Genomic DNA, 20,647 nt, shown 5'->3' on the forward strand with positions numbered 1-20,647 from the left:
TAGATTTATCTATCATCTTCCAACAATGTGTAGAATTTATATCTTGCAATCCTTGGAGCTAGAAGTACACCTTAACCTTTGAGAAATGCTTTTTTTTTAGAGAACAAAAATGGCTGCCTTTAATTTTTTTTTTCTTTGTTCTCCTTGTTTCAGATGTCGAATAATCCTTGTAACAGGTAGTATTCCCTGTACATTCTGCCTTCAACTGGCAGTCATCTTTTTAAACTAACTTTACCTCAGTTTAAAAAGCGGTAATTCCTCATCGAACTATGGCTGCGGCAAAGAAACGTTCAAGTACCTCCCCTCCCGATGGCGGATGGGGATGGATGATTGTGATTGGCTGCTTCCTTGTTACGATCTGCACTCGAGCTGTGACCAGGTAAACCTTGGGGTTCATGAAACTTTGCTCTATTTTACTAATCTTGTCCTTTGCTTCAAAGTTGAGGGTGAGGATTTCTAACGACCGGGATGAAAACAAAGAGAAGTGGACAGCTTGTGGGTTCTTTATTTGTAGGAATATCTTTACATTTCTGCTGGTCAGCTCTCCTTGTAGTTTAATTGAAACGTTATCATGCAGATGTAAGTTTTGAACTGCAGTTTCTGCTGCCTTTAGCCAGGGTTCACGAGAACGATCAATTATTGATTTCACGGTCTCCAGCTCTACTTGGAATTTGTTAATTTGAGCTTTCATTGTATTCATATAATTTCATGAAACGAGGATGCGATGTTTAAATCCAGAGCGGGAATATTTTAACTATTATGCCAGTATCTTTATGAACCTAATTGTCTCATAATTTACCATAAGATTACCTTACAACCATAGAATAATTTACCATAAAGCCAGTTTGGTCCAGTGGCTAAGACACCAGGCTAGAAACCAAGACCCTGTAAGTTCTAGTCCTGCCTTAGACATCTGGGTGATGTCTAGCCATCTGGGTGACTTTGGGCCAATCACTCTCTCTCAGCCTAATTCACCTCCCAGGGTTGTTGTGGGGAAAATAGGAGGAGGAAAGCGTATTATGTAGATTTGCTGCCTTGAGATATTTATACAAATAATAAAGGCGGGATAAAAATAAATAAATGAAATAAAAAATAGGGTTACACATTGATTGTAATTTATCTACCGTTTGGGTGGAATTGACTAATCTTGAGGATTCTGAGCCACAGATTGAATTAAGGTTGACCATACTGGAGGCATTTCATCTTGATTTCCAAGAATCTCAGCAACAGGTACAGTTTCATCTTGAGGACAGACATCAAGAGTAATTCTTCTAGAGGGAAAGATCTGGTTATTTCCTCCTCAGCTTTTTTAAGCCTTCATTTTATGAAGCATAATTAACATTTCTCTCAAAAAGCATACAAGGCACTTATCAAAGCAAAAAAAAAAAAGCAGAACAGTAGAAGAGGTTCACTTTTACTCCACCAAATTCACTCCAAGTAAAGTACATTAAGGTGGGAGAGGAGAGGATTGAACAAAGAGCATCTCAGATCTACATACTATCAAACCTCAAACATTTATTCTGTTTAAGTTTCTTATCTTGTCCTTGGCATGAAAAATCTGGATATTCTCTGTCCTTGGCTATTAATGTATTTTTCAGAGTATAAGACGCTCCCGACTATAAGAGTCACCTACCCTTTTTGGTGAGGAAAACAAGAAAAAGAAATCTGCCTCTGCTTCCCAGCAATTTTGCCTTGTTGCAGCAAATAGCAAATAGCCTGCTTTACTTTCATTTTCGTTTTCAGCATAGCTTGATTAGCACAAGAAAAAAAAATCTGCTCCCAACAATTTACCTCCTTGCAGCAAGTAGCAGAGGCCCGCGCAAAACAACTAAGAGCAAAACAGTTGAGAGTTGGGAGGCTGATCCAATCAACTTGTGCTAATTAGGCTGTGCTAATTAGCACATATATTACATGTATGATAACATTTATTATCAGACCTTCCAAGTAGACCATAGTAGGAATCCAATACCATTTATTACTTTTTTGCTGTAAATTATAGTAATGGAATCTGAATGGGCTTCCTCCATCTCTCCCTTTATCTTTGTGTGAATTAGGGAAGATAGTTCTATGCTCTCATTACTTCTTGTCTCTGGCTCAAACTCTTTTATCTGACCATTGCCTTGATGATGGCTCTTCCTCCTGTTCTTCAAGGCGATTCTGTCTTTCCTTCTACTGAAATGACCGGTGTAATTGATTATTGTCAGTGATGTACTGTATACAAACCAGAACCTATCTGCAGATCTAACCTGGGTGAGGGAATACACTTGGTAGATTGAAGATGGAAGATCATCCTCAGTGTTTCCTGAGTAGCAGGGAGCGTAAGGTTCTTTTTCTCTCTTCTTTGTATTATACTCTTTGTACAAACTGTATTTTATTGCTTCTTAATTATATATTTTCTGAGTTGTATTCTATTATTTTTTCTTGCTTCTCATACCGCCATGGAATAAAGTTTAATTATCCATACTATTGTACTTACTGCTGCCAAATGTGAAAATACTTGTAGCTGAAACACTATACAGTGCTCAGAATCAAGCAGTTAAGACTATGACTGATTCCTTTGCTTTTCAGTTTCCAAGTACTTTTCCTATACTGGTAACAATATTGTTTAGTGTCTGGTTACTATTCCACTTGAACACAATAACTACTGTGACTATAATTATTTTCACATGACTACTGGGTAATGTTGCGAGGGTAAACATTATCTGTCAAGATCCCAAACCCAAATAAATCAGAACTCTGAGGCTGAGGTTTTCCTCCAAGAACTTCTTCATTGGGTACATCATATCCGCACGATCAAATGGAAAACCAACTCTAAATGTTTCCCGTGGTTTCAGTGTAATTAAAATAGGAAATAACTCCCTCCCCAAAAGTCACAGGTCATGTTGACCAATTAGGTTAATTGGTGGGCTTTCCAGGGACTCCTTCCCCGTCTCTATCCACCATTGTAGAAATGACCTTGGTTACCACGAGAAAGTTCTGTGTTTTGTCCAGCAACGTATTTCATCCTCCCCCCTCCCCCTTCTGTGTGGCAACTGAAGAATAGAAAAATGGCTTCTGCCAGGTTCAATTCGAAGTTGACAGTATTATTATAGAACTTACCACTCCAGTGTAAATTCCTCCAAATTGGAAAAACAATGATGAAGTCTAAACTGTGACAATTGCTGTTTTTTAAAAAAAATATATTCTCCAATCCATAACACGTGTAACTTTTAATTTGTCAAATGGCAGGATTGGCACTTCCTGAATATGGAAGATGAATTCCTTTGCCATTTGTATTCCTCACGTTACTCCGGTCAAATTTTGACTTTATCTGTTCTTTTCTTATCATAGCTCTCCATTCATATTAATTGATTCCATTTATTTATTTTGTATAATTATAACATTGAAAACAAGGCCTCAACCTCTGTCTTCCCTGCTAATGACAGAAATCTCCCAGCATTGTATAGTTTCATCATTATAAGCACTTCCTCGATTTACAACCATAATTAAGCCTGGCAATTTCAATTGTTAAGTGGGTCATCATTTCACTGACTTGATTTTACAACATTTTTTTTGTGATGGCAGTTAAGCAAATCTGGTTGTAAAACAAACATGGCAGTCGTAAAGTGAATCCATTGTTCAACTACTGGGTATTTTTTGCCGAAAACCAGAAGTAACCCTTGTTCTTAAATTTACATACGCTTGTTCAATCTGTGTGAAAATAATTGCATTTAGAGATATGTTTGTTGCTGCTGTTATCTCAAGATGATGATTGATATGGAGGCTGGATTTGCAGATATTGTACACTGCAAGATTTGTATGCTGAAGAAACCATCTCCATATCGTTAAACATGCATATCTTTTTAGAGATTTTGGCTTAGTTCTAGAATTAATAGATCTTCGGTCAATTTCTATCTAAACTTTCACTCTGATGGTACCGTATCCGATGATAAGTTTTCTTTTTTTCCTTTCCTCAGATGTATCTCAATATTTTTTGTGGAATTCCAGACTTATTTTGCACAAGATTATGCCCGGACAGCTTGGATCCATTCCATTGTAGACTGTGCTACTATGTTGTGTGGCAAGTATTTATGTACTGTACAGTATTACATCAGTGGTGGGTTGCAACCGGTTCTCCCTGGTTTTTGCGAACCGGTAGTAGAAATTTAAATTCCACCTCTGCCTGGCCCCGCCCCAATCTATTTGCTGCCTCCCGAGTCCCAGCTGATTGGCTAGAAGGAAAAAAACTGTTTAAACTCTTGCCACGACACTTCAAAGGGCCGCCCTACAGCTGATCAGTGGTAAAAGGCAGTGTGGTGGTAGACCAGTGCACTCCATAAACAAATAGGTAGACTGGAATGCTCCAAAAAGAAATGGGTAGACCGGTGCGCTCCAAAAACGAATAAGTAGACCGGAATGCTCCAAAAACAAATGGGCAGACCGGTACGGCTCTGCAAGCAGTTAAAAGCCTGGTAGACCAGTACCACTGCTAAATCCTAAAGAATTGTCACATGACCATCAGACCACGCCCACAAAATAAGCCACGCCCACAGAACCGGTAGTAAAAAATTTTAGAACCCACCCCTGTATTACATGGCATATGATGCAATCCGCCATCCAGTAACACTTATATTTCTGCTGTTTTGTATTATGTATAACCTCCTTATGCTTAGTCCCAAATAACTAGAACCAAATAGACCCAGCTCTTGATTTAATCTTTCCTAACTCAGTGTTTTAGACTTCAATTCCCAGAATTGTTAATTGGAAATTTGGGGAATTGCAGTTGGAAAAGGCTAAAGCAAAATGAATTATTGTGGACCTGAGAGAAACCTACCTCCTTGACTTACATCCATTCATTTAGTGGCTTTTCAAAGTTACAACAGCATTGAAAAAAGTGACTTGTGACCGTTTTTCACATTTATGACTGTTGTAGCATCCCCATAGTCACATGATCAAAATCGGGATGCTTGGCAACTGGTTCATATTTATGACAGTTGCAGGGGTCTGCTTCTGATAGGCAAAGTCAATGGGGAAGCCAGATTCATTTAACAATCATGTTAGCAACTTAACAACTGCAGGGATTCACTTAACAACTGAGGCAGGAAGGGTCACAAAATGGAGCAAAACTCACTTAACATCTGTCTCGCTTAGCAATGGAAATGTTGGGCTCAACTGTGATCGTAAATCGAGAACTACTTCTACTTGCTTTATGAATTACAGTTAGAACTTGTCTTTCCTCCAGGAATTCAGTTTTTGTGTACCTATAACTGTCTACACACACTATTTTTTTCTTTATTTTTACATTGAATGAAGAATGATTGGTTCAGAGTCACCAAATGAGCTGCATGGCTATGGGGCAATGGTGAAATTCAAAAAAATTTCCCTACCGGTTCTGTGAGCATGGCTTGGTGGGTGTGGCTTGGTAGTCATGTGACTGGGTGGTCATGGCTTGGTGGTCATGTGACTGGGAAAACCAACTATCCCACTTTATACAAAAATAACACAAAAGCTACACAACTGACTCACACACAGTGCAAAAGCAGCTGGACTTCACACAAAATGGCCCCTGCAACAAGCAGGAACCTCACAGAGTCACAGAGAGCTCAAAAACAAACTATCACACTTTACACAAAAATACCAGTTCGGGCAATAGGTAGTAAAAAAAATGCTTTAAAAAGTAAAAAAAAAAGTTCTAACCATCGAGCGGCACAACTGATTGTCACAGCTGATTGTCAGTTTTTACTTTTTTTAAAGCATTTTTTACTACCTATTCGCCCGAACCGGTGGTAAAAAAATGCTAAAAAAAAGTTCAGACGATCAGCTGTGCTGTGCGATTGTTGGAACTTTAAAAAAAAATTTAAAGCATTTTTTTTACTACTGGTTCCGGCGAACCAGTAGCGTTTTTACTACCGGTTTGGGAGAACCACTCCGAACCAGTAGCATTTCATCCCTGCTATGGAGGAACTTGAATCTGTGTATCCCCAGATAGACTCCAGCTATACAACCATTATGCCCACCTGGGATAGGTTTCTATGAGTCACTTTGTCTATGTGAAACTAAAGCTTTGCCAGTATTCTCCAATCATCTTGAAATTAAACTTCTGAAAGGTGCTCTTTTTAAAATTTATTTAATATTAAACATAAGAATTATATTTCTCTGCCCATTTGAATTTTATGGAAAAGAGATCCTCCTCCTCTTGGAGGAACAAAAAAAAAATTGTTTAAAAATTCCAGCAGAAGGTAAAGGGGACAGTTAAAGTAAATGAAGCTTTGGCACGGCTTTAAATGAAATAATTTTTTTTCTGGTATGAAAGTGGCACAGTGGTTAGAATGCAGTACTGCAGGCCACTTCTGCTGGCTGCCTGCAATTCGGCAGTTCAATTCTGACCGCCTCAAAGTTGACTCAGCCTTCCATCCTTCCGGGGTCAATAAAATGGGGACCCAGATTGTTGGGGGCAATATGCTGACGCTGTAAACTGCTTAGAGAGAGCCGTAAAGCACTGTAAAATGGTATATAAGTCTAAGTCCTATTGCTATTTCTTTTCATTTCAAGCTCCTCTTGGGAGTTTCATCAGCAATCATGTCTCTAGCCAAGTGGGAATCATGCTTGGAGGACTCCTTGCATCTGCTGGATTTATCTTGAGTTCCTTTGCCACCACCTTGGAGCATCTTTACCTTTCCTTGGGCATTCTTACAGGTATTTTTTCTGGCACGGATATAATTGTTTACACATGCATTAATGAGAGTTGTTGTTCTATTATCTGCAGTATACAATGCATGGGAGTGTAATCCTGTGCATGAATTTAGGATACAATCAAACTGCATTCAGCAGAATTTACACTTGAATTTATTTATTTAGGATTACAGCTTGATCAGGGGTCCCCAATCCCCAGTCTGTGGACCGCCAGCAGTCCGCAGCATGCTAGAAACTGGGCCACACAAACAAGCAAAGCCCCATCCGCGGAATGCAGGCAGTACGCAAAACCATGCCCCCTCTGATCCATAGAAAAACCTCTCTCCACTGAACCGGTCCCTGGTGCCCTAAAGGTTGGGGGCCACGTCATTAGATATTTGAATTAGGCTACTGTAATTTCCCTGTTACAGTTTGGGAATTGAGTAAGAGAGAATGTTTATACAAAGCCAACCAGTGGGAGTTACCTTCAAGAAAATTATTTTAGATATTTAAAATCTTAAACTTATAAAATTAGCTGTAGTCGTATCATGTTTTTGTCATTTAGCCTAGTGATCAAAAAGTAATGGCACAGTTGTAATTTTACTCTTCAAAGCTTTTTTTTGCTGGTTGATTGCAAAAAAAAAAAAAATGGTATTTGACTTGACATCCAAGAAAGAATTTAAAGAGAAAAGAGATTTTATAGATACTTTGAACAAAACCAGCAAAGGAATATAAAGAAACTTGGACTGGAACTAAAATTAGGTCTGGAAAATAATACTCACATTTGAGTCGTGACAAAATCTTAATTTTGGAATTTAAAATTTAGGTTTGCTGTTTTTCATCTGGGTATATGTGAAGGCTTAACATTTAATGGTTATATATTTACTATATTTACTTGTGGCAGACTGTATTGTCCAGAGTCTCGTTCCCAATGAATTGAGTCCTTCCTTTTAAAAACAGAACAAAACTAAAGTTTCCCATTGTTCTCTCCCAATTCAAAATGAACATTTCCCAATAGAAATGTTTACGCTAAAATTGCTGACTTATTCAAGCCTGCATTGTAGCTGTAGTGATGTGAGCTTACTGCTTAGACCCCTGCTATCTAATAACAATTTTGCAGAAATATTGCACTGAAATGCTGCCAAGAGCCTGTTTATACAAGGAACAAAAATCCTGTGTTATGATGGATATTTGATGTGTTGGGCCAACACCTCTCCATCAACCTTGGTTGGGAGCATTGTCTGTAAATGCATCTGTTCTTTTTATTGATGACATTCTAAAATATCCATAGAGCAGCGGTCCCCAACTTTTGTGTCTTGCCAGCCTGGCTGGAGAGGAAGGGGAGAGGGGAACCAGTCCGTGTGAGCGGCAGGCTGAGGTGCACACATATGTACACGCATCTCAATTTGTGTAAGTTGAGCTGTGCATGTGTATGCATGCACCAGCTCGCCACACATGCAGCCCGGTTCTGTATAGGACACGGCCCAGTAGTGAGCCGTGACCCGGGATTTTTAACGGGATTTATTATGAGAAACGAAGTATTTATGGAACCCAAAGCTTGCTTGCTTGCTTCCTTCCTTCCTTGCTTGCTTACTTGATTGAATTTATATTGCCGCCTATTTGGCCATGGCGACTCAAGGCGGATTACAGAATATAAAACCGTATTTAAAACAATAAAAACTAACAAAAAGAATCAAATAAATTAATATAGTACAATATAACAAAATCACATTTAGATGTATTAATGATTGGTATCTTAGATGAACCAATTAATAGACGATAGATGGAATAGTAGGTTTCAACTGTGATGTATAAGTTGGAGGTTTAGCCTTAGGTATAGTAAACCAAAAGAAAACATACTGCCTTCCTGCTGGTTTTTAAGATTTAATGTTGGCAAAACTACTAGTTCACTCTTCTATTTCAACTCAGTTGTCATAAAGATATTTTAAAAGGCAGATTAATACAAAATGAGGACCCGGATTGTGGGGGCAATAAGCTGACTTTGTATAAATGTACAAAAAGTATGAAGGCTATTTCTTAACGCATTGTAAGCCACCCTGAGTCTCCGGAGAAGGGCGACATATAAATCAAATCAAAAATAAATAAAAAAATAGGAAGGATAATTTTTGAGAAACTTAACAGATTTGTACAGTGTTTCACTACTCATTCCCTCTTGATTGCTGCAGTTAATCTATCTTCTGAATGTTGTGTATGTGTGTGTCATTCTCTTTTCAGGATTGGGGTTTGCTCTTTCGTATTCTCCAGCCGTAGCAATGGTGGGCAACTATTTTCACAAGAGAAAAGCCCTGGCCTATGGAATCGCCATGTCAGGCTGCGGCATTGGGACCTTCATCCTGGCTCCTGTGGTCCAGCTTCTGATTGAGCATTTTTCCTGGCGCGGCGCCTTGCTCATCCTGGGCGGTTTTGTTTTGAACCTCTGTGTCTGTGGTGCCTTAATGAGGCCAATTGCTGGAAAAGAGGACCAGAAGAACATGCTGGAATTCTCTGAGCTTGAGCTGGAAGCGCCAAAGCCAGACTTCAAGCAGTGGTCTTTCTGTTCCCCCGTGATCAAGCTATGGTCTCACAAGTGGGTGTGCCGCTGCTCGCAGCAGGAGTACAACTTCGTACTGACCCCAGACTTTGTGGTGCTTGCAGTGTCCATCTTATTCATGGCTTACGGCTGTAGTCCACTTTTTGTTTACCTGGTGCCTTACTCGTTAAGTGTCGGAGTCAGCCACCAACAGGCGGCTTTTCTCATGTCTATCCTCGGAGTCATTGACATCATTGGCAATATTACTTTTGGATGGCTGACGGATCAAAGGTAAGAGGGCTGTGCAGGAGAAGGAGATGGTTCAAGGCAATAAGCACTTGGATGCTCTCCTTGCGTGCCAGGAGCTGTTTGCAGAAGACATTTCTTTGTGATGCAGCCTTTGTATTATTCTCAGATCCAACCTATAGTCGTCCCCAACTGCTCTCTCCTTCTAATGTAAATGTTTCCCATCTTCTAAAAGAACCCTGAGGGTTTGAATGCTCTGTGAAGCATGTCTGCACAGTGACCTGTCACTCAGACAGCTTAAAAATTGATTTAACACCTCATCCCAGTCACCCAGCTACCCTCACCCATGCTTTAAGGGGCATGATCTGTGATGGTCTCGCTTACAACCTGATGCAGTTACTGTATTTTTCAGAGTATAAGATGCACTTCCCCTCCCTAAAAGTGGGTGAAAATTTGGGTGCATCTTATACACCGAATGTAGCCCCGCCCACCCACCAGCCCCCACCCTTTGGCCTCTGCCTCCCAGCAATTTGCCTCCTTGCAGCAAACAGCCTGTTTCAAGTTTCAGCTTCAGCACAGCCTGATTAGCACAAGCAGCTGATTGTCAGTTGGATCGGCCTCCCAACCATCAGCTGTTTCAGGCTGCAGGGATTGCCATTGCCTATTGCCACATCTGTGTGCCCCATTTTTGGCCTCCTCTGTTTGCTGCAAGGAGGCAAATTGCTGGGAGGCAGAAGCAGATTTTTTTCTTGTGCTAATCAGGCTGTTCTGAAACTGAAACTGAAACAGGCTGTTTGCTGCAAGGAGGCAAATTGCTGGGAGGCAGAGGCAGAGGCAGATTATTTTTCTTGTTTCCTCCCTAAAAAAGGTAGGTGCATCTTATAGTCCGGGGCATCTTATACTCCGAAAAATACAGTAATTCCTTTTTGTTTTTCTTTGCTCTCATACTATTATTTTTCTTTGAAGGCTCAAACCATCCTTTTGATGGGTGTGGGCTTTATGTGTGCATATAGTCCACAGCCAGGGCTGAAATGTGGAATAAGAGAAGCTGCAGTTTTCCCACAAATCAAATGTTCCCTTTGTCAAAGTAGGAATCACAGTTTCCTGAATTAATGATCACATAAGGCTCTGCATTTGGTTTCCCTTCCAAACAGTAGCCATAAGTCAATCAGCCGTTGGAACAGAATGCATTCAGTAGGAAGAAGGAAGTCAACCCTTTGCAATGACATTTCCACATTTAGTTGGCAAACTGTAGGCAGTGACCATCACTGATGATGGTACCTAATTTGAATAATGAAACATCTGCAAGAGAACAACCAAGCTCAGAGACCTCCAAGGACCACCTCTCATTTCGATCTTGAGCTACAAACATTTTTTAAAATCCTCATTAACCAAGTGTAAAACAGGACATTAGAGATAAGCCTAATGTGTTTGTGGGATATCAGAACTCTCTCTCAAGCATGACCACAAGAGTCTTGTTAGTGCTAGGCTTTTTATGAACTTAGCATTTACAGACCTGTAAATTGTTTTTACTAGAATACTTTGGTTCTTTTAAACTTTCCTGTGAGCCTCTTTTGAAGCCTTTTAGACTGCAAAAAGGGATACCAAACATTTTGTTTCAGCCTTCCCTAGCCTGGTGCCCTCATGATAAAATAAGAGATTAAATGTAATATTCTTAGTCAGCACTGATAGTTGGAATTCTGAAAATTGCCGACCCAATACTAATCGGACAGGTTCTAGATTTGGGAATGCTACACAATGAAACCCATTAAATTTATAAAGGAAAAATGAAAGATCAAGCAGCAGCTAGGGAGGAAAGTAGGCAGAACAGGAAAGGGACAGAATTTTTCCATGATTTTTTTTCTGGAAGAATGGCAGCATTTCCACAAGCTACCAGACTGATTTTTCCCCCCAAATCAGTTATAATTCTGATTTTATTTTATCCCAGAAAGGAATAAAGCAAATGGATAATGTTTAATTTCTAAAAATAGATGCTACAATTTAGTGAGTGGCATGATGGCCTAGGCCTAGAGTGAAGATGCTTACCTCCCACTCGGAAGGTTGAGAGTTCAATCCTAGGCAGCGACAGATGTTTATCAGGGAACAAAAAGAAACTATCTGTTGCGAACTCTGCGTAGGTGTCAGGAAGGGCATCCGGACAGTAAACATTCAGTTCCATTCAGTTGCCCTCACTCCACCCCAATAAAAGAGTTGTAAAAAGAAAAAAGACACTGCAATTTGTGTTAGAGTATAACCTGAAAAGCAGCTGTTGCTTTTTATTTGAATGAAATGATAGCTAGCCTGTCAGAAGAAAAAAAAATCTGTGTAAGCCAAACATAGGAAAAAAGAATAAAAGGTGGAACCACAAGACCATCAAGGACTCCCCCTCCCACCCCTTTGAAGAAAGAGGTTCTCATTACAACTAACTCTCTCCTTTCTTTTCTTGACTCTTCCCTCTCAGGTGTTTGAAGAAGTACCGTTATGTTTGCTACCTCTTTGCAGTGGCAATGGATGGTCTCTGTTGCCTCTTCCTTCCGGTTCTCCAAAGCTTTCCACTCCTGTTGCCTTTCTCTTTCACCTTTGGCTATTTTGACGGAGCCTACATCACTCTAATTCCTGTGGTGACAGCAGATGTTGTGGGGACTGCTTCCTTATCCTCCGCCCTTGGAATTATTTACTTCCTTCATGCAGTCCCTTACCTGGTCAGCCCACCTGTTGCAGGTCAGTATAGAGGAGTGAATCAGAATAATATACAGATCTGTTTATATACACCTGTTGAATATGGTTTCATTCAGTTCTGTCAACCGTATCTCTCCTGGATTAAAACCGTCGGTTTATCTCCATCAGTGCATCTTCAATCACCACTAGAGCTGTCTAAATCCATTTTAGCCATTTCATCTGCCAACCATCCCCTTCATGTGCAAGCTTTCTCTTCCCAATAAACTCCAATGAAAGAAAACTGCGAGGCTTGAGTTTCCTCAAAGTTACATTTTATTAGAGATGTCATATTGGCACATCTGGGAAAACCCGAATCTGAAAGTTTTCAGGATTTCTCCACCCAAAGAAAAGTTCAAGTCCCTGTCCAACACCCACAAGTCCATCACATGATCCAACCAGAGACACTGTCCCACCTGGAGATGCCTCCTAGCTCCAGCCTTCCAGGTGCAGGGCAAATTGTCCTTGACTTCTTGAGAAAGAAATGTTATTATGACTATATATCACCCATACTCAACACAATCCCCCCTCCCAGTTTCCCACAGTAGTAAACGTGGCAGGTCTGAAGGCCTAATACAAAAGATGGCTCCAGGGCTGACACCCTCTTTCCTAATCCGACATCTGCTATTCTGCCATTCTTCAGTGAGCACCCAGTTGAATGAGAATTATACCTATACCATTTTGGACAAATGGCTGTCCAATCTCTCCTGAAAAACCTCAAGTGATGGAGCACCTACAACTTCTTAAGACAATACATTCCACTGGTTAATTGTTCTCACTCTCAGGAATTTTCTCCTTAGTTCTAGGTTGGTTCTCTCCTTGATTAGTTTCTATCCGTTGCTTCTTGTCCTCATGAGACGTAGTCAATACAGCTATCTAACTGCAAAACAGATTCCCAGTCAAGGTGCTGAGATACTGCCATATAAACTATGGCATGGAAGAAAGCCCAGCTTTGATTACAATACACGAGAATATTTGGTTCTAAGGTTTTCCCCGTGTCCCATAAAAAGAAGAGAATCAAACTGAATTACAGATGTGAGGATGGAGTGCTGGTTGGATATTTGCTGCATACAAGAATTGTTGATCTCACCACCCAAATTATTCAAATATGCAGCATTGCTTATTTTGATGAGAGGGAAAACCCAAATAACCTTGAAAGGTCAGATCTTGTTGCACATGTCGAGATGAGCAAAGAAGGAATCAAGGTCAAGGTGATCTGTGCCTGAAGTTAGATGGTAGTCAGAGCCAGAAGGAGAAACTGAACGCTGCAGGCATCCAGAGAGACTCAACAAAGGGGATCCACTCCTAAGGCCTTGCCAAGAGAGAGCAAATGAAAGAGCCCAGCTAATGGGAAGGCATGTCATCTTCTGAATGTAAGGAATGAAGAAAAACTTGAGAAGAAAAGATTAAAGCACTCCATAAGGATCACAGGTACAAGCTCCTACCCAAAGTCAGAAGGACAAGGCAGGAAACTGCCACATTAATTGGAATCCTATGTAGAACGAGGATTATACCGGTAGCATCCGAGAGCCTGAGGCAGTTATATAATATATGAAATGTGATTATCATTCTGCACACCTAGATTTCAAACTGCCAGCCAACAAGTGCCCCAGACTCAGGGGTGAAATGCTCCCGGTTCGGACCGGATCACCCGATCCGGTAGCGATGAAGGCGGGTGGTTCGGAGAACCGGTAGCAAAAATCCCTGCCCCCCGCCCATGCCCAGCTGAGCCGCACAATCATCAGAAGCTTTTTTTTTTTTACTTTTAAAAGCATTTTTTCTACAACCGAAAAAAATGCTTTTAAAAGTAAAAAAAAAAGCCTCTGATGATCGCGCGGCTCAGCTTGGATCGTCAAAGGCTTTTAAAAGGAGAAAAGCCTTTGCTGATTAGGCAACTCAGCTTGGATCGTCAGAGGCATTTAAAAGAAAAAAACCCTTTTTTAAAAAAAGAAATTGGCCATGCCCACCCAGTCACATTACCCCCACCACCGCCAAGCCATGTCCACAGAACCGATAGTAACAAATTTTAGATTTCACCACTGCCCAGACTATCTCTTGGACAGAGAACAGGTGGTAAGACCACAAGTGGACAGAGTTCCTGTAGACAGGTGTGTGTACAGGATGGGTGGGTGGGGGAATCAATTGAACAAGTAGAAAGAAGCCAGTTCTGTTTCAGTGAACAATATTTGTATATGCAGGACAGGTGTGTCACAGGTTGTGAGGCTGCATCAATAGACTTTGGGATTGATGAACCAAAGCCAACAGTGTTATTGAAGACAATCAGGATGTGTCCAACTCTCCAGATGGAGAAGACTGAATCTAAAAATAAAGCACGTGGAGACAACATAACACTATGTTTGAGTTGGTCAAGAAAAGGGAGCATTGCCCCTTGGAAAACCTACTGGACTGACAACCTTTCATCAAAACATTTTGAGATATGATGGGAGCCCTGCAGGATGACCATGATCAGCACATCAGCCAACGAGAAGCAGTGCTTCAGACAGGACATCAGTTCTGCCAGTGGTCTAGTACCTCACAATCTACTGTCCACAAGGAAGAATGTCTTCCAGATCTCTTCCTTATCTCTCTTTTTGATTCCTCTTCTCCAAGATTGCTGATCCCCAGCAAATAGATTATTTCGTTGAACAAGCACTATAATGCGTCTTTTTAAAGGGGAAAAGCTTGTCTACTTCAATATCCCCATCTACAATCTTCATTGGTTGTTAGTCAGTTTCTGAATGCAGTTCAAAGGGCTAATGTGATTAACCATTTGAGGCTCCCTCCGAACACAAATCCTTCATTTTGCTCCGTTTTTCAGAGTTTGTTGTTTCAGGTTCCCACCCTGTTTAGAATCCAGGAGGCAGATGTTCTCTATTGTGGATCCACAATTAGGCAAGATCAGCCTCTCAAGGTCAGATGGGCCACTGGCTTTTTAGAAATATGGTCAACTATTTGTCTTACATTGGATCTTTAGAGATTTAGGCTGTTGGGCTGCCTGGTTTGGTGTCCAGATTGGTTCATTGTGTTACATATATATTTATTTTTGGTTTTCTAGCTAGTAAGGTAGATTGTAGTGATTGACTGATTTTACTTTATTGCTCTTATTGTAAATCGTTCAGAATCTTGGAACGGTGGGATAAAAATGTAACACTGTTAAGTTAAAAAAGTAAAAATTAATGTGTTTTGGTATAGGCAAGTGCTGTATTGGTTAGAACAGTGATGAAAAATGGATATCCAGTCAGGATTCAGATCTGAGTATGGGATGGAAACACATTGGTCATACTCATGGATGATCACTGGCATGGGATATTGTGCATCCATCCTTGCCCTTCTTGACCTCTCAGTGACTTTCAGTAACATCAACCATGGTGTACTTCAGAGATTGGGGGTGGGGAATACGGTGGATCACTTCCTTTCCTGATGGTCGATTCAAGTTGATGATGATTGGGGTGGAGAGATCCTGTCCTTTGCCCCTATTATGTGGGGTACCACAGGATTCAATGCTTTCTCCTCTCCTTTTTAATATCTTACATGAGGCAACTTGGTCAGTCTATACATCCCCCACGAGTGAGATATCATTAGAATGTTGTACATCTCTATCCCCCATTGAATTAAGTGATGCCATGAATGACTTATCCCATATTTTGGGGGACTAAGAAGGAAAAATTTCTTTCCATTTTCAACTATGTAAAGTCAACTTGAAAGGATACACCACAATTCCATCTTTGATTTTCACCAACATACTGAGAGAGTTTGGAAGGCATTCTGAACATCACCGAAGGACCTTTGTGGAGCTCATGAATCTCTGAAGCTGCCTATATGAATATATTAAGGGAATCTTTAAAATAATACACAACTGACTGTATGTATAAATGAACACACATGAAATAATAGATCCCAAAACAGATTGATGCCCAGTTCTTTGGACAAAATCAATCAAAAGTGTGATTTTTCATAAACTCAACACTAGAGGGCAGAGTGTTCTTATCTCTTCTCCAGCCGCCTGGAAAATATGGGAAAGGAATTATATGCACTATCGTTGCTCTTCTGTCAGCAGTACTTTAAGGACTTTGATGAATTTGAAATATGACGAACAGTTTTATTACTTACTACCATAGTTTGGCTCTGTTTCACCCTTTCATTGCCAAGGTCATTTTCTGTTTTCTGAATCTATGAACTCCTTTTTAAAAAAAAAGTGGAACAATCTAGAGCAGGGATCCTCAAACTTTTTAAACAGGGGGCCGATTCACAGTCCCACAGACTATTGGGGAGGCCAGACTGGGTGGGTGGGCGTGGCTAGGTGGTCATGTGACTGGGTGGTCATGGCTAGGTAGTCATGTGACTGGGTGGCCGTGGCCAATTTAACAGTCCATTTTTTTGCCTTTCTCCTTCCTACACTCCTGTTTAAATTGTTTTCAAAGACTTTTAATTTAAAGCAGTACTTTACCATCCCAGAGCTGCTTTTCAAGGCTGCACTGCGAGATCACCCCTCAGCTGGCCGACATGGTGAGGGACGGGGCAAGGGGCGGGGCTTAATCACACCACTCCGCGGGCCGGATACTTTGCATTGGCGGGCCATATCTGGTCCGTAGTTTGAGGATGCCTGATCTAGACCAGTCTATCTCCAAATTGTTAAAGTAGTCAAGTCTTTTTTAATGGCTTAAAAAGCTGCTTCAAAGCTGTTCCTGGTTGTCTCTATTTGTTTCTGTGTGCACCACCACTTCGCTTCATTCCCCCCTGCCCCAGGACTTGAAAGCCACACAAGTCTGGAAGAAGACCCATCCCCATTTTTTATTATAAAAGAGGAGAAGGGATTTTGTATGTCTCCTTTCTTCATAATCTTTTTTTAATGTTCTGTCCAGGCTTGCTGTACTGTATGCCTTCTTTTCTTCCAAAAAGGAAATTGCGCCAAGGCCCTGAAACATTGCCAAGATAATCAGAAGTATGCATCACACTTAAATTATGTTGAATCAGCAGGTCCTTTCCTGCTGTTTATGTTATATAAGAAAGCATTTAGACACAGGGAGCAGAATCGGCAGACTTTTCAGGTACCAATCAGCCGTTTCCAGAAAAGCATGCTCCTTGTGCACATGGTGCACTGATGAAGGATGCTGGGATTTGTAGTCCTAACGAGACATCGACGAGAAGGGTCAGCAGAAGCTGTGGAAGAGGTAAGGTTTAAAACCAGCAAGATGGAGGACAGACCTTGTGATGGATTCTCCATTTGAAAGGATATACTGCAATCCCATCTCTGCTTGGCACCAGCAGATCTGCAAAAGGACTGGCTCTACATCACAATGCTATGTCCCCCATTCTGCCCACTTAAACATGGACACCACTGAGAACGGTTGCTTTTTTTTCACCCACACGCATCACCTTATATGCAGCATCTTATACTGGGTGATTTGATCCCAATTTCTAGAAAATTCAACACTAATAAAGCTCTGCAGGAGAATAAATAGCCTGACTAGGTGGCTCAGTGGTGGTTTGAATCCCTAGTACAGGTCTCCTGCGTGAGCAGGGGGTTGGACTAGATGACCTCCAAGGTCCCTTCCAACTCTGTTACTGTTAACTGTTAGCTATTGGGCCATCTTAGTTTCCCATCTTGGGAAAGTCCAATACGCCTAACATAACCATCTGCCTTTGCAGCTGAAGGTTTATTCCCTCCTGCTCCAGAGAGATTTTGTCTCTTATGAATGTGAAGAAATCTGGTGGAATGGAGAAGTGAAATATTTTGATTCTGCAAGGATCACCACCTGGTGGCGCAGCAGACTAAAGTGCTGTTAACTAGCAGCAGCTGCCTCCAATTACTGCAAGTTCAAATCTCACCAGGCTCAAGGTTGACTCAGCCTTCCATCCTTTTGAGGTAGGTAAAATGAGGACCCGGATTGTGGGGGCAATAAACTGACTTTGTATAAAAAAAGAACACCGCTTAGGGGGGGCCAAAAGCCCTACTAAGCAGGTATATACAAAAGTATGAAGGCTATTGCTTAACGCATTGTAAGCCGCCCTGAGTCTCCGGAGAAGAGCGGCATATAAATCGACCCAATAAATAAATAAATAAATAAATAAATAAATAAATAAATAAATTCAGTCATTAATTTAAGCTCTTCATAAGGCTGCTCAGCTTGCAAAAATGAGGGTTGGGGGGGACAGCAATAAAAGTAGAATATAATAAGTCCCACTGAAAGGGAAACAAAAGTCCCAACAACATAACATTCTTTTTGGGGGAGCCCCAGAATATACCATACTTTGCAGGACATGCTCATCAATACTCTGGCCCCAACATCCAAGAGAATATCCATCTTAAGTGCCTCTTAAAGAGTAACAGGATCTAAGCCAGTTGAATGGATGTGTAACTATCCTTTGAATTTGAATGGATGTGTCATTTAATAACCTAGGATAGAGTTTTGTTGCAAGGGTAAACGGTAAGGAAACTTATATTTTCAAGAGCTGCTGGCATGCTAGCCATGAGCCATGGTGGTGCAGTGTTTAGAACGCGGAATGCAGACTAACTCTGCTCACTGCCAGGAGTTTGATCCTGACTGGCTCAAGGTTGACTCAGCCTTCCATCCTTCCAAAGTTGGTAAAACGAGGAACCAGATTGTTGGGGGGGTTGTATGCTGACTTTGCAAACCGCTTAGAGAAGGCTGTGAAGTGTTGTTAAGTCTAAGTGCTATTATTATTTGTACGTCATGGATTCTAGCGTAAACTGTAAGCGTATTTCCATTGTATAAACCCAGCTAACTGATTGCCAATGAGCCCTGATCCACAAAAGTATGTGAACTAATCCAAATATGTGAATTAATCTTTTGTGTTCCCTACAGGTTGGCTTGTGGATACAACTGGCAACTACACTGCATCTTTCCTGCTTTGTGGGTTTTCTATGGTACTCAGTTCGACACTGTTGTGCTGCGCACGACTGGCCAAGATCACACCCACGTCCCCAGGACCAGGGAGCAGAGACACTCGGGCCAAACAAGAAAGTTGGACAAATGGAACCATAGTTTATCTGGTAACTGGAGAACTGGATCAAAGAGATGAAGAACTGTTGGCTGGGGAGCCAAACAGCCACAGCAAAAGATGACAGATGTGCCAACACTCCCCTTTTGCCTAAAACAGATGTTGCTAAGTCTGCTACACAGTTGTTGTTGTTTTTCTCCAATAGAGGGAGGGAGGAATCACAGAATTTTCATTCAGAAACGTTCTGTCTTCCTAGCAAATTAAAAAGCCTGTAGTGAACAAAGGCTTCAGTGATCATGATGATTTTGTAAATTGTGATGGGATTCCAGTACTGTAGTGTGAAGCAAATGAACTCAAAGTTAGAAACAACTTGTATTCACAGGGAAAGGAAAGAAAAGACACTGAAACAGGATGCAGAAATGGTTCAAATGATGTGGTGCAGTTAAGCTCTCTAATGTCATTTTTTAGATCTCTAAAAATTCTGTCGAGATGCCTCAGCATTGTTTGCAAGGAACTGTTATGAAGATCCATGTTTGACAGTGTGACCTGCCTCCTTTTTGTTGAAAAAAAAAACAAAACAAGCCTTTTACCTAGATTTGGATATGCAGATTGAAAACGGACATTGGAAGGCTGAAGCATCTCAGAGGTTTCCTTTGCAAAGCATCTGAAAATAATTTGTACTAGTGTGACAACATTGGAATGGAAGATCATTCAAGCAATTTGGTACCCCATGGGCGAATCTATGAATCTAAGTTCCCCCTGGGCCTGAGCAGCCCTGGAATTCTGCTGCAATGATTTATTTCTGTTCAAAATTCACTTTCCTGTCTCGAAGTCACAGAGTTGACTGTCTTTTATGTGGTTCATAGAGGCATGGATGCTGGCTTGTGCAATAATGTCCAGAACACAGCTACCATATTACTGCTCTTGCTGGGGAAACATAAGTTAGTAATAAATTTACACCACTTTTATTGGCAAGAAAAGTCTGTAATACTCACATATATTTTATATGGTGATTGGGATTGACTTTTATCTGAGTGTGGTTGTTTTAATTCTTGCTTTATATATAAAGAGGTTTATAGTAGAATGTATATGTATGTGTGTGCATATATCATGTACATATACTCACACCTACACAGTTAGCAGCTCAAAGTTTGATTGTGATAGGGTATTTTTTTTTTAATTTGATTTATATGCCGCCCTTCTCCAGAGACTCAGGGTGGCATTCAATGCGTTAAGCAATAGCCTTCATACTTTTGTATATTTATACAAAGTCAGCTTATTGCCCCCACAAACTGGGTCCTCAATTTACCCACCTTAGAAAGGATGGAAGGCTGAGTCGACCTTGAGCCTGGTGAGATTCGAACTTACAGTAATTGCAGACAGCTGGTGTTAATCACAATGCTATCAGTCTGCTGAGCCATCAAAAATTAATTCATTGGGTAATTAATTAGTTGGACAATTAATAACTCCTGGATGAGTTACTTGTCTAAACTACCTGGAAGAAACTACAAAAATCTTCAGACATGTGATATATTAGAGTCC

At 40.8% G+C, this 20,647-nt stretch overlaps 1 protein-coding gene across 4 annotated transcripts in view; it reads left to right on the plus strand.

The window, feature by feature from the left end:
- SLC16A12 (solute carrier family 16 member 12) overlaps positions 1 to 20,186 on the plus strand; it is a 59,412-nt gene extending 39,226 nt beyond the window's left edge. For all 4 annotated transcript variants that reach the window (XM_087871731.1, XM_034430370.3, XM_034430368.2 and 1 more), the window contains 6 exons: positions 154 to 379; positions 3,957 to 4,060; positions 6,532 to 6,675; positions 8,887 to 9,472; positions 11,889 to 12,148; positions 18,970 to 20,186. In XM_087871731.1, the coding sequence (XP_087727857.1) occupies positions 270 to 379; positions 3,957 to 4,060; positions 6,532 to 6,675; positions 8,887 to 9,472; positions 11,889 to 12,148; positions 18,970 to 19,229 (1,464 nt within the window). In that variant the 5' untranslated portion in view covers positions 154 to 269 and the 3' untranslated portion in view covers positions 19,230 to 20,186. The remainder of the gene's footprint in view (positions 1 to 153; positions 380 to 3,956; positions 4,061 to 6,531; positions 6,676 to 8,886; positions 9,473 to 11,888; positions 12,149 to 18,969) is intronic.
- Positions 20,187 to 20,647: the final 461 nt, after the last annotated feature.

Source organism: Pantherophis guttatus, chromosome 6 (genome assembly GCF_059756535.1).
Source record: "Pantherophis guttatus breed Tessera chromosome 6, ASM5975653v1, whole genome shotgun sequence".
NCBI lineage: Eukaryota > Metazoa > Chordata > Lepidosauria > Squamata > Colubridae > Pantherophis > Pantherophis guttatus.